A 13,705-nucleotide genomic window follows, 5' to 3' on the forward strand; every position below is an offset into this window, starting at 1 on the left:
CTAAAGTGCGTGCATGTAAAAATAAATGAATGAATGAATAAATAAATAGGAGATACACCCTATCCTTGATATATGTGGGGAATACATTCCTCACAGACGACGCATAGTATGGAAATGCATAATGTGAATAATAAGCAGGAGGGAGGGCTTCATGTTTCTGGACAATTGTGCTTTGTTCCAGGGAAGGTGGGACCTGTTCTGACGGGATAGTTTGCACCTGAACTGGAAGGGGACTAACATCCTTGTTGGTAGGTTAACTAGTGCTGCTCCGGGGGGGTTTAAAATAGATTTACAGGGGGAGGGGAACCAGAGTGTTAGAGCAGGTGGTGAAGTGGAGGAGGATAAAGGTCATGCGAGGACTGCTTGTGTGGACAGAAATCAAAGGTTTGTATGTGATAGAAATGTTCTCAGGTGCCAAACTGAAGAGACTGGGGAAGAGGCTCTCAAATAGAGGAAGATAGGAGACAGCGTGTGAGGGAGGATAGACAGGTGATAGAGAAAGGAAGCGCTCAGACCAAAGGTTTGTGATGCGTCTATTTTAACACAAGGAGTGTTGTGAACAAAGCGGATGAGCTTAGACTGTGGATCAGTACTTGGAGATATGCTATGGTGGCCATTACAGAGACTTGGATGTCTCAGGGACAGGAATGGTTACTTCAAGTGCCGGGTTTTAGATGTTTCAGAAAGGACAGGGAGGGAGGCAAAAGAGGTGGGGGAGTGGCACTGTTGATCAGAGATAGTATCACGGCTGCAGAAAAGGTGGACGCCATGGAGGGATTGTCTACAGAGTCTCTGTGGGTGGAGGTTAGGAACAGGAAGGGGTCAATAACTTTACTGGGTGTTTTTTATAGGCCGCCCAATAGTAACAGGGACATCGAGGAGCAGATAGGGAAACAGATCCTGGTAAGGTGTAATAATAACAGAATTGGCGTGATGGGAGATTTTAATTTTCCAAATATAGATTGGCATCTCTCTAGAGCAAGGGGTTCAGATGGGGTAGAGTTTGTTAGGTGTGTTCAGGAAGGTATCTTGACACAATATCTAGATAGGCCTATAAGAAGAGAGGCTGTACTTGATTTGGTATTGGGAAATGAACCTGGTCAGGTGTCAGATCTCTCAGTGGGAGAGCATTTTGGAGATGGTGATCATAATACTATCTCCTTTACAATAGCATTGGAGAGATAGGAACAGACAAGTTAGAAAAGCGTTTAGTTGGACTAAGGGGAATTATGAGGCTTAATTGGAAGCTTAATGAGGCTTAATTGGAAGCTTAAGTTGGAAACAGATGCTCTCAAGGAAAAGTATGGAAGAAATGTGGCAAATGTTCAGGGAATATTTGTGTGAAGTTCTGCATAGGTACCTTCTAATGAGACAGGGAAGTTATGGTAGGGTGCAGGAACCGTGGTGTACAAAGGCTGTAATAAATCTGGTCGAGAAGAAAAGAAAAGCTTACAAAAGGTTCAGAGAGCTAGGTAATGTTAGCGATCTAGACGATTATAAGGCTAACCAGAAGGAGCTTAAAAAGGACATTAGGAGAGCCAGAAGGGGCCATGAGAAGGCCTTGGCAGGCAGGATTAAGGAAAACCCCAAGGCATTCTACAAGTATTGAAGAGAAGGAGGATAAGATGTGAAAGAATAGGACCTATCAAGTGTGACAGTGGGAAAGTGTGTATGGAACCGGAGGAAATAGCAGAGGAACTTAATGAATACTTTACTTCAGTATTCAGTGTGGAAAAGGATCGTAATGATAATAGAGACAACTTGCGGCAGATTGAAAAGCTTGAGCATGCAGATATTAAGAAAGAGGATGTGCTGGAGCTTTTGGAAGGTATCAAGTTGGATAAGTCGCCGGGCCTGGATGAGATGTACCCCAGGCTACTGTGGGAGGCAAGGGAGGAGATTGCTGAGCCTCTGGCGATGATCTTTACATCATCAATAGGGACAGGCAAGATTCCGGAGGATTGGAGGGTTGCGAATGTTGTTCCTTTATTTAAGAAAGGGAGTAGAGATAGACCAGGAAATTGTAGACCAGTGAGTCTTACTTCAGTGGTTGGTAAGCTATTGGAGAAGATCCTGAGAGGCAGGATTTATGAACATTTGGAGAGGTGTAATATGATTAGGAATAGTCAGCATGGCTTTGTGAAAGGCAGGTCGTGCCTTATGAGCCTGATTGAATTTTTTGAGGATGTGACTAAACACATTGATGAAGGAAGAGCAGTAGATGTAGTGTATATGGATTTCAGCAAGGCATTTGATAAGGTACCCCATGCAAGGCTTATTGAGAAAGTGAGGAGGCATGGGATCCAAGAGGACATTGCTTTGTGGATCCAGAACTGGCTTGCCCACAGAAGGCAAAGAGTGGTTGTAGACAGGTCATATTCTGCATGGAGGTCGGTGACCAGTGGAGTGCCTCAAGGATCTGTTCTGGGACCCTTACTCTTCGTGATTTTTATAAATGACCTGGATGAGGAAGTGGAGGGATGGGTTAGTAAGTTTGCTGATGACACAAAGGTTGGGGGTGTTGTGGATAGTGTGGAGGGCCGTCAGAGGTTACAGCGGGACATTGATAGAATGCAAAACTGGGCTGAGAAGTGGCAGATGGAGTTCAACCCAGATAAGTGTGAAGTGGTTCATTTTAGTAGGTCAAATATGATAGCAGAATATAATATGAATGGTAAGACTCTTGGCAGTGTGGAGGATCAGAGGGATCTTGGAGTCCGAGTCAATAGGACACTCAATGCAGCTGTGCAGATTGACTCAGTAGTTAAGAAGGCATATAGTGTATTGGCCTTCATCAATCGTGGAATTGAATTTAGGAGCCAAGAGGTAATATTGCAGCTATATAGGACCCTGGTCAGACCCCACTTGGAGTACTGTGCTCAGTTCTGGTCACCTCACTACAGGAAGGATGTGGAAGCCATAGAAAGGGTGCAGAGGAGATTTACAAGGATGTTGCCTGGATTGGGGAGCATGCCTTATGAAAACAGGCTGAGTGAACTCGGCCTTTTCTCCTTGGAGCAAAGGAGAATGAGAGGTGATTTGCATTTTGTGTGTGTTGCTTGGATTTCCAGCATCTGCAGATTTTCTCTTGTTTGTGATTAGATTAAGGCTGTTTTGTCTCCCTGGAAGAATGGGGTGACCAGATAGAGGTAGATAAAATTACAGGAGGCATTATTAGATTAGATTTTCAACATATTTCTCCCGTTGTAGAGGGTCAAAAACAAAGTATTTTCTTCCCTGGATAAAAAGTGTTGAGTACCAGAGGGCATTTAAGATGGGAGGGGAAAAGTTTAAAAGCGATGTGTGGGGCAAGATTTTTATACAGACTGGTGGGGCTTGTAATTAGGGTTGAGAGGGCGAATAAATCAACTGTGATCGAATGTCAGAGCAGACTGAATGGGCTGAATGACATACTTCTGCTCCTGTGTCTTATGATATTATGGAAAGTGCTGTCAATGGTGTGGTGAAGGCAGATACAATACAGGTGTTTAAGAGACTGCTGGATAGGCACATGGGAATGGAGGGATGTGGCACAAGTTCTAATAGAGGGAAACAGCATTGTGCTTAGCACTGGGCTGATTGGCCTGTTCCTGTGCTGTACTGAGAGGCTGTAACTGAGAAGATAGTGTAATAGTTAGCATGATGCTATTACAGCTTTGGCTGTTGGATTTCGGACTTCAATCCTGGTGTCCTCTGGAAGCAAGTTTGTACGTTCCTTCCCGTGTGCTCGGGTTTCCTCCCGCAGTCCACAGGCCTGCCAGTCAGTAGGCTAATTGGTCATCGTAAATTGTTCTGCAGTTAGGCTCGGGTTAAATCGCTTGGTTGCTGGCTGGCGTGGCTCAGAGAGCTGGAAACGCCCGTACTGTATCTCTAAGTAAATAAATAATTTTTAAAGGAGGTGTGAGATGAAATGTTGTTACAGGGAGAGTGGCTGATAGCTGTATCTTGCTGCCAGGGGAGATGGCAGAATCAGAAGAAGGCATTACACTTACGCAGCATTTAGACAGAATTTGAGTGGGCAAGGATATCGTCCGGATGTAGACCAATGGGATTAGTGCAGATGGGCAAAAATATTGGTATGAGCATGGTGGGCCAAAGGGCCTGTTCATCTGCTGTTCACTCAGTCAGTGACCTATCCTGTCGGCACTGCCTCTCACAGTATACCCCTGGTGTAACACCCCAGTTTAATGAAGGTTTACCAAAGTGTGCTGGTAGTTAAAACATACTGGCCCTTTGGCCCTTGTGTTGACTTTTTAACCTACTCCACAATCAATCTACCCCTTTTCCTCCTACATAGCCTCCAGCTTTCTTTCATCCATGAGCCTATCTAAGAGTTTCTTAAATGTTCCTAATGTATCCGCTGCTGCCACTGCTTCTGGCAGTTCCTTCCACACACCCAGCACTCTCACCTCTCACATCCCCCTATACTTTACTCTCAAAGTCTCTTAAATGTTCTGAATGTATTTGCCTCTACCACCAGCCTGGAACCATGTTCCATGCACTACCAAAGTTCAATGTAAATTTATTATCGAAGTACGGTGGATTCCAGTTAACTTGGACACAGCAAGTCCAGTACACTTTGGCGTAATTAAGCAGCTGCTCCAATTAGCTGAGGATTCACAGAAATATTTGAAAAGGTATAAAAAACACATGCTACTGTTTAACTGAGTAACAAATTAGAATGCTACCAGTACGACCACAGCACTATAAAAGCGTGTATTGGTTATCATAAAACCAGAAGACACAGGAGCAGAATTAGGCCATTCAGCCCATCAAGTCTGCTCCACCATTCCATCATGGCTGATTCCAGATCCCACTTAACCCCATACACCTCCTTTACACCATATCCTTTAATGCCCAGACCGATCAGGAAACCACCAGCTTCCACTTTAAGTATACCTACGGACTTGGCCTCCACACTCTGTGGCAGGGCATTCCACAGATTCCCTACTCTTGCTAAAAAAATCCTTCCTTACCTCTGTTCTGAAAGATAGTCCCTCAATTTTGAGGCTGTGTCCTCTAGTTCTGGATACCACACCACTGGACACATCTTTCTCCACATTCACACTACCTAGTTCTTTCAACATTCGGTAGGTTTCAATGAGATCCCCTGCATTCTTCTAAGTTCCAGTGAGTACAGGCCCAAAGCTGCCAAACGTTCCTCATATGTTAACCCTTCATTCCTGGAATCATCCTTGTGAACCTCCTCTGGACTCTCTCCAATGACGACACATCCTTTCTGAGATATGGGGCCAAGACTGTTGACAATACTCCAAGAGTGGCCTGATTATATATTAGAAAGCCTCAGCATCATCTCATTGTTTTCATATTCTATTCCCCTTTGAATAAATGCCAACATTGCATTTTCCTTCTTTAGCACAGATTCAACCTGTAAATTAACCTGGGAACCCTGCATGAGGACTCCCAAGTCCCTCTGCACCTCTGATGTTTGAATTTTCTCCCCATTTAGATAAAAGCCCACACTATTGTTTCTTTTACCAAAATGGATTATGGTACATTTCACAACACTGTATTCCATTTGCCATGTTTTCGCCCATTCTTCCAATTTGTCTGAGTCCTGCTGCAATCACATTGCTTCTTTACTACCTACTCCTCCACCTATCTTCGTATCATCAGCAAAGTTTGTCACAAACCCACCAATTCCACTATCCAAATCATTGACAAACAATGTGAAAAGTAGTGGTCCCAATACTGACCCCTGAGGAACACCACTAGTCACCAGCAGCCAACCAGAACCCCCGCCTCTTTATTCCTACAGCCAATCCTCTATCCATGTCAGTATCTTTCCTGTAACACCATAGGATTTTATCTTGTTAAGCAGCCTCATGTGAGACACCTTATCAATCGCCTTCTGAAAATCCAAGTAAATGACATCCACTGCCTCTACTTTGTTCACCCTGCTTGTTACTTCCTCAAATAACTCTAACAGATTTGTCAGACAAAACTTCCCTTTACCGAAACCATGCTGACTTTGAGTTATTTTATCATTAGCCTCCAAGAACCTCGAAACCTCATCCATAACAATAGACTCCAACACTCTCCCAACCATGAGTTCAGGCTAACTGGACTATGACTTCCTTTTTTTTTGGCTTCCTCACTTCTTAAAAAGTGGAGTGACATTTGCAATCTTCCATTCCTCTGGGACAGTGCCACAAACAAATGATTCTTGAAAGATCATGACCGATGCATCAATTATCACTTCAGCAACCTCTCTCAGGACTCTGGGATGTAGTCCATCTGGTCCAGGTGACTTATCCACCTTAAGACCTTTGAGTTTGCCTAGCACTTTTTCCCTTTGTAACAGCAATGTCACTCACTCCTGCTCCCTGACACTCACGGACCTCTGGCACACTGCTAGTGTCTTCCACAGTGAAGACAGATGCAAAATGCCCATTAAGTTCATTTGCCATTTCTTTGTCCCCCATTACTACCTCACCACCAGCATCATTTTCCAGTTGTCGAATTTCAACTCTGACCTCCCTTTTTCTCTTTATATAACTGAAAATAATGTTGGTATCCTTCTTTATATTATTTGCTAGTTTGCCCTCATATTTCATCTTTTCCCTTCTTATAGGTTTTTTAGTTGCCTTTTGTTGGATTTTAAAAGCTTCCCAATCATCCAACTTCCCACTCACTTTTGCTACATTGTACAGGTTTCCCCCGCAATCTAAAGGTAGAGCATTCCTATGAAACCGTTTGTAATCCGAAATGGCGTAAAGCGAAGAAGCAATTACCATTAATTTATATGGGAAATTTTTTTCAGTGCTCCCAGACCCAAAAAAATAACCTACCAAATCAAAGTAAATAACACATAAAACCTAAAATAACAGTAGCATATAGTAAAAGCAGGAATGATATGATAAATTTACACCCTATATAAAGTAGAAATATTGTAGGTATGGTGTAGTTTCACTTATCAAACTCGGAAGGCTGCGAGCCAAAATTGATTTGGAGAAAAAAAATCGGCACGTACACGCATGTACAAACAACTGCCCACAGAAGGCTTCACGGTCATTGTAGGCTTTCTCAGGGTAAACACACATATAAAGCAGGCGTCTTTTTTTTTGTAAAAGCGAAAATCCTCTTTGGTTAGTGAAAACTGGTACTAATGTTAATCTTTCGTAACAGCGAGTTGTCATAAAGTGAACGTTTGAAAAGCGGGGGCCACCTATATACCCTTTCCTTGGCTATTATGTAGTCCTTAACTTCCACAGTTGTCCACCCCTGCTATTTGAGAACTTCTTCCTCTGTGGAACATATTTATTCTGCGCCTTGTGAACTATTCCCAGGAACTTCAGCCATCTTTGCTCTGCCGTTATCCCCCCAGTATCCTCCTCCAATCCACCTGGGCAAGCTCCTCTCTCATGTCTCTGTAATTCTCTTTATTCCATTGTGATACTGATACATGTGAATTATGCTTCTCCCTCTCAAATTACAGTATGAATTCAATCATATTATGATCACTGTCTCCTAAGGGTTCCTTTACATCAAGCTCCCTAATATTATCTGGGTTATTACAAACGCCCAGTCTAAGGTGGCCTTTCCCTGACTAGGCTCAAGCACAAGATGCTCTAAAAAACCATCCTATAGGCATTCAACAAATTCCCTCTCTTGCAATCTGATATCATCCTGATTTTCCCAATCCCCTTGCCTATTGAATTTCCCTATTACAGATGTGACATTACGCTTATTACATGCCTTTCCAGCTCCCTTTGCAATCTCATCCCCACAGCTTGGCTGCTATTTAGAAGCTTTTATATGATTCTAATATTGGCTTTCTTACCCTTGCAATTTCTTAACTCCACCCACAAAGCTTCAACATTCTCTGACCCGATGTCACCGCTTTCTAAAGATGTAATTCCATCTCTTACCAACAGAGGAACCTCTTAGCGACAGAGGATTTCATACATTGTACACTACCGTGTTCTTTTGATTGACTGTAAAAAGTCAGCAGAGACACCCAGTACCAGTAATGGACTACCTTCGTTGCCTTCCTGCATGAAGCAGTGTCAAAAATCTCTGCTTTTTAATTTGGCATCATTCAGCCTAAGTGATTAACAAAACACAACCAACATTATTAAAAAGTGTTCTCTCTAAGCACAGCATAGTGTCAAATGTCCACACAAATGCATATGACTGATGCCAATTGGTAACGTTCTCCTGTACCAATTAAACAGCAGAGTGTTCCAAATAAATGGAGGAAATCCTGGATATTTTCTCAACTAATTTTCTTTTTAAGAGTTAGAACCATAGAACATTACAACACAGAAACAGGCCTTTTGGCCCTTCTTGGCTGTGCTGAACCATTTTTCTGCCGAGTCCCACTGACCTGCACCTGAACCATATCCCTCCATACACCTCTCATCCAAGTACCTGTCCAAGTTTTTCTTAAATGTTAAAAGTGAGCCCACGTTTACCACTTCATCTGGCTGTTCATTCCACACTCCCACTACTCTCTGTGTGAAGAAGCCCCCCCCAATGTTCCCTTTAAACTTTCCCCCTTCACCCTTAACCCATGTCCTCTGGTTTTTTTCTCCCCTGGCCTCAGTGGAAAAAGCCTGCTTGCATTCAGTCTATCTATACCTTCCATCATTTTATACACCTCCATCAATCTCCCTTCATTCTTCTACGCTCCAGGGAATAAGGTCCTAAACACTTTACACATATCCTTGCACACTTGGAGAAGAGGGATGTTTATGTGAGAATGCTGTTCTTGGACCACAGTTCAGCATTCAACACCATAATTCCCTCCAGGCTCGACAGGAAGCTCAGAGACCTCGGCCTTCACCCTGCCTTGTGCAGCTGGATCCTGGACTTCCTGTCAGATTGCCGGCTGGTTGTAAGAGTGGGCTCCTTCACCTCTACCCCTCTGACCCTGAACACAGGAGCCCCTCAGGGCTGTGTCCTAAGCCCCCTCCTTTACTCCCTGTATACCAATGACAGTATCACCACCCACAGCTCTAATCTGCTAATTAAATTTGCTGACGACACTACATTGATTGGCCTCGTCTCAAACAATAATGAGGTGGCCGACAGGGACACAGTGGTGTCAAGAAAAGAACCTCTCCCTCAATGTCACAAAAACAAAGGAGTTGCTTGTGGATTACAGGAGGAATGGAGATGGGCTAACCCCTATTGACATCAATGGATTTGACAGGGTAAACAGCTTAAAGTTCCTCCATATCCACATCACCGAGGACCTCACGTGGTCCGTACACGCCAGCTGTGTGGTGAAAAAGGCACAACAGCACCTCTTTCACCTCAGACAGTTGAGGAAGTTTGGTATGGGCCTCCAAATTCTAAGAACTTTCTACAGGGGCACAATTGAGAGCATCCTGACTGGCTGCATCACTGCCTGGTCTGGGAACGGTACCTCCCTCAATCACAGGACTCTGCAGAGAGTGGTGTGGACAGCCCAGCGCATCTATGGATGTGAATCCCACGATTCAGGACATTTACAAAGACAGGTGTGTAAAAAGGGCCCGAAGTATCATTGGGGGCCCGAGTCACCCCAACCACAATCTAGTTCAGCTGCTACCGTCCGAGAATGAGTACTGCAGCATAAAAGTCAGGACCAACAAGCTCCGGGACAGCTTCTTCCACCAGGCCTTCATCAATCGTGGAATTGATTTTAAGAGCCGAGAGGTAATGTTGCAGCTGTATAGGACCCTGGTCAGACCTCACTTGGGAATACTGTGCTCAGTTCTGGTCACCTCACTACAGGAAGGATGTGGAAGCCATAGAAAGGGTGCAGAGGAGATTTACAAGGATGTTCCCGGGATTGAGGAGCATGACTTATGAGAATAGGTTGAGTGAACTTGGCCTTTTCTCCTTGGAGCGAAAGAGAATGAGAGGTGACCTGATGGAGGTGTACAAGATGATGAGAGGCATTGATCATGTGGATAGTCAGAGGCTTTTTCCCAGGGCTGAAATGGCTGCCAGAAGAGGACACAGGTTTAAGGTGCTGGGGAGTAGGTACAGAGGAGATATCAGGGGTAAGAGTCATGAATGTGTGGAACAGGCTGCTGGCAATGGTGATGGAGGCGGATACGATAGGGTCTTTTAAGAGACTTTTAGATAGGTACATGGAGCTTAGAAAAATAGAGGGCTATAAGTAAGCCTAGTAATTTCTAAGGTAAGGACATGTTTGGCACAACTTTGTGGGCCGAATGGCCTGTATTGTGCTGTAGTTTTTCTATGTTTCTATCATGAGATGAAGGGTCTTTGAAAGTGAGTCCATAGGTTGTAAGAACTGTTCGGAGATGTGTTAATTGAACTTGAGTGAAGTTATCTCCTTTGTTTCAAGAGCCTGCTGGTTGAGGGGTAATAACAGTTCCTGTACTGCCCTACTGATGGCTCAGTGAGTGTGGTAAACTATGTAAGAAAGCATGGCCTGGAAAGTGGAGGTCTCTGATAACCACTTTCTACAATTCTCTTTAAAAATAAAGTTTATTTTTCAGTGCTTTGAAGTTCAGCTAGTTCAGAGGTTGTGTGCACAAACAGCCTCAGGGTCCCCTCTTGCATTCCCCTAAAAGGAATGACATGGCATGTCGTTCAGCTAATGTTCAATCAGGCTGGGTATAAGCTGTTTCAAAGGGTTAAGCCCTCAGGCAATACTGGACATACAGACTATTTTCTCATTACTACTGTCAAAAGTTAGATCAGCAGTGAGAATGTGTAGGCCCCACCCAGCCCCCAGACCCCAGCTATTCACCCTTCCCTTGCCTCCGATCACCTAGTTGAGTTGCAGCTCAGGGTTCTGGAGGTGTGAAGCAACAACTTCACCCTCTGTGTTGTCTTGAGTGTATTGGATTCTGATGTTTTTAATCCAAATCTCTTTCCGAAGTCAGGAAACAGGTATCAAACTGTTCCTTCTCAATCATTTTATCAAGTGCTTATAGAACAAAGGGAAATGGAAGCAGTAACAGGAGCAGAGATGTCATAGTGGAAGAGAGAGATGAAGCAAAAAGATGGTTCTGCCCCATGGGCAGCTCTTTTTATACCCCAAAGATAAGAAACATTCTACTTTAATATTCAGATAAGGGTCAACCAATCAGATCACCCCTATTCAAATAATGCAATACCAAGAGAAGCTTTCAGAATTTTCCAAGATGTTACAAAGAACTGTATCCACTGGGGAACACACTGGACAACTGCATTTACACTGTGAGCACTAGGGAACACACTGGACAACTGCATTTACACACTGTGACCACTAGGGGGCACACTGAACAACTGCATTTACACACTGTGACCACGAGGGGACACACTGAACAGCTGCATTTACACACTGTGACCACTAGGGAACACACTGAACAACTGCATTTACACACTGTGACCACGAGGGGACACACTGAACAACTGCATTTACACACTGTGACCACTGGGGGACACACTGAACAACTGCATTTACACACTGTGACCACTAGGGGACACACTGAACAGCTGCATTTACACACTGTGACCACTAGGGAACACACTGAACAACTGCATTTACACACTGTGACCACTAGGGGACATACTGAACAACTGCATTTACACACTGTGACCACTGGGGGACACACTGAACAACTGCATTTACACACTGTGACCACTAGGGGAGACACTGAACAACTGCATTTACATATTGTGACCACTAGGGGACACACTGAACAACTGCATTTACACACTGTGACCAGTAGGGGAGACACTGAACAACTGCATTTACATATTGTGACCACTTGGAAACATACTAAAGAGATACATGTAATTGAATAAAATACAAGCAGGTAGTTAATTGTTAAGCTGCAAATAAACTAACATTTAAACAGTCCAGTCCACCAGGTGTGAAGAGCTTTTTGTTCTGGCATCTTCCCCACTCCCACCTTCCTTTCCAGTCCTGATGAAGGGTCTTGACCAGAAATATTGACTCTTAATACTTTCCACAGATGCTGCCTGATTTGCTGAGTTCCTCCGGCATTTTGTGTATGTTACAGGTGATTTTGACACCCTCTTTCACCTCCAGTCACTGAGCAGTGAGAGTCACCAATACTGCCAGCTGTTCCTGACTGTTGTCTCTCTCTCTCTCTCCAGGGCTTTATTGGGCCGCCGGGTGTCATTGGACCTCCTGGGCCGGAAGGTAAAAAGGTAAAGTGTTTTCTGAGAACTGGCTTGGATTAAGGGGTGCAAATGGGCACATTTGTAGATTGATACAGATACAACAAAACAAATGAAATGTGACTGGATGAAATAGGAACAGGAGAGGGCCATTCAACCCACACTCACAGTCTACCTCGTTGTGATCTTGCACTTCACTACAACAGTCTTTTGAGGCAGGACGGGACAGTGTCGCGCTCTGCAGGCAGCTTCGCGCTGATCATGTTGCCAATTGATACTAAACATGCTCCTCCTGTCCATCATCCTTATTTCTCCATTTCTTTTATGTTCATGTGTCTATCTAAACACCTCTTAAACTACGTGCGCCGCTAGCCCCGGTAACGCATTCCAGGCAACTACCATTCCCTGCATAAAATAAACTTGCCTCCCCACGTCCCCAACCTTAGAATTACGTCTCTGCTGTTTGACATTTCTACCCTGGGGAAAAGATTCTGACTGTAATTAGAACATAGAACATTATTGTGCACTTCAGCCTACAATGTTGCACGGACCTTTAACTCGCTGTAAGATCAATCTAACCCTTCCCTCCCGCTTGGCCTCCATTTTTCCATCATCCACGTGCCTCTCTAATAGCTTCTTAAATGCACTTAATGTATCTGCCTTGACCACCACCGCTGGCAGGACATTCCACGTACCCATCACTCTGTGTGGAAAAAACACACCTCTGACATTCCCCCCCCCCCCCGTACATTCCTACAATCACCATAGAATGATACCTTCTGGTATGAGTCACCTCCAGTCCACTCGATCTACGCCTCTTATCATCTTGTACAGTTCTATCAAGTCACCTCTCATCCTCCATTGGTCCAAAAAGAAAACCCCCAGCTCACTCAACTTAACCTCATGCTCTCTCCCCATGTTCCCAACAACTCCCCCCAGATTCCACCCCTCACCCACACACTGGGGACAATTTACATTGACTAATTAACTGACTTTGGGGTATGGGAGTGAAGTGGAGATGCACACAGTCACAGGCTGAATGTGTTAAATCCACACGGACAGTGCCGGAGGTCAGGATCGAACCAGTGTCTCTGTGGCCATGAAGCAGCGCTCTGTTCTACCCATTGTCACACTGTGCTGCTCACATCTGTTACCAGGCCGGCAACCACCATTTCACACAATCAGAGAAATTTAAACAAAATACCAAAGGCTGAAGTCAGTCAACTGCTATTCAGGTGATTCCCATCTCCCATCCCTCAGTCCAAAGACTTACAGATGGCAGCTCTTGACAACTTGCTGAGGGGTTTCTGCCTGCAATCGCATGCCAAGCCATCTGGAATGCAGAGGCCACAGCACAGGATTTTAAAAAGCTGCAGAAAGCTGTAAACCCAGCCAACTCCATCACAGGCACTAGTCTCCCCAGCATCGAGGACGCCTTCAAAAGGCGATGCCTCAGGAAGTACCCATATCGCCCAGGACATGCCCTTTCCTCATTGCTACCATCAGGGACAAGGTATGGGAGCCTGAAGATACACACTCAACTGGTTCAGGAACAGCTTCTTCTCCCTCAGTATTCAGATTTCTGAAT

At 44.4% G+C, this 13,705-nt stretch overlaps 1 protein-coding gene across 1 annotated transcript in view; it reads left to right on the plus strand.

The window, feature by feature from the left end:
• The window catches only part of LOC132401662 (collagen alpha-1(XXIV) chain), a 511,504-nt gene that overhangs the window by 184,304 nt on the left and 313,495 nt on the right, over nucleotides 1-13,705 (plus strand). The window contains exon 11 of the mRNA XM_059983704.1: nucleotides 12,094-12,147. Coding sequence (XP_059839687.1) covers nucleotides 12,094-12,147 — 54 coding nt within the window. The remainder of the gene's footprint in view (nucleotides 1-12,093; nucleotides 12,148-13,705) is intronic.

The sequence above is a fragment of the Hypanus sabinus genome, chromosome 11 (assembly GCF_030144855.1).
Source record: "Hypanus sabinus isolate sHypSab1 chromosome 11, sHypSab1.hap1, whole genome shotgun sequence".
In the NCBI taxonomy this organism is placed as follows: Eukaryota; Metazoa; Chordata; class Chondrichthyes; order Myliobatiformes; family Dasyatidae; genus Hypanus; species Hypanus sabinus.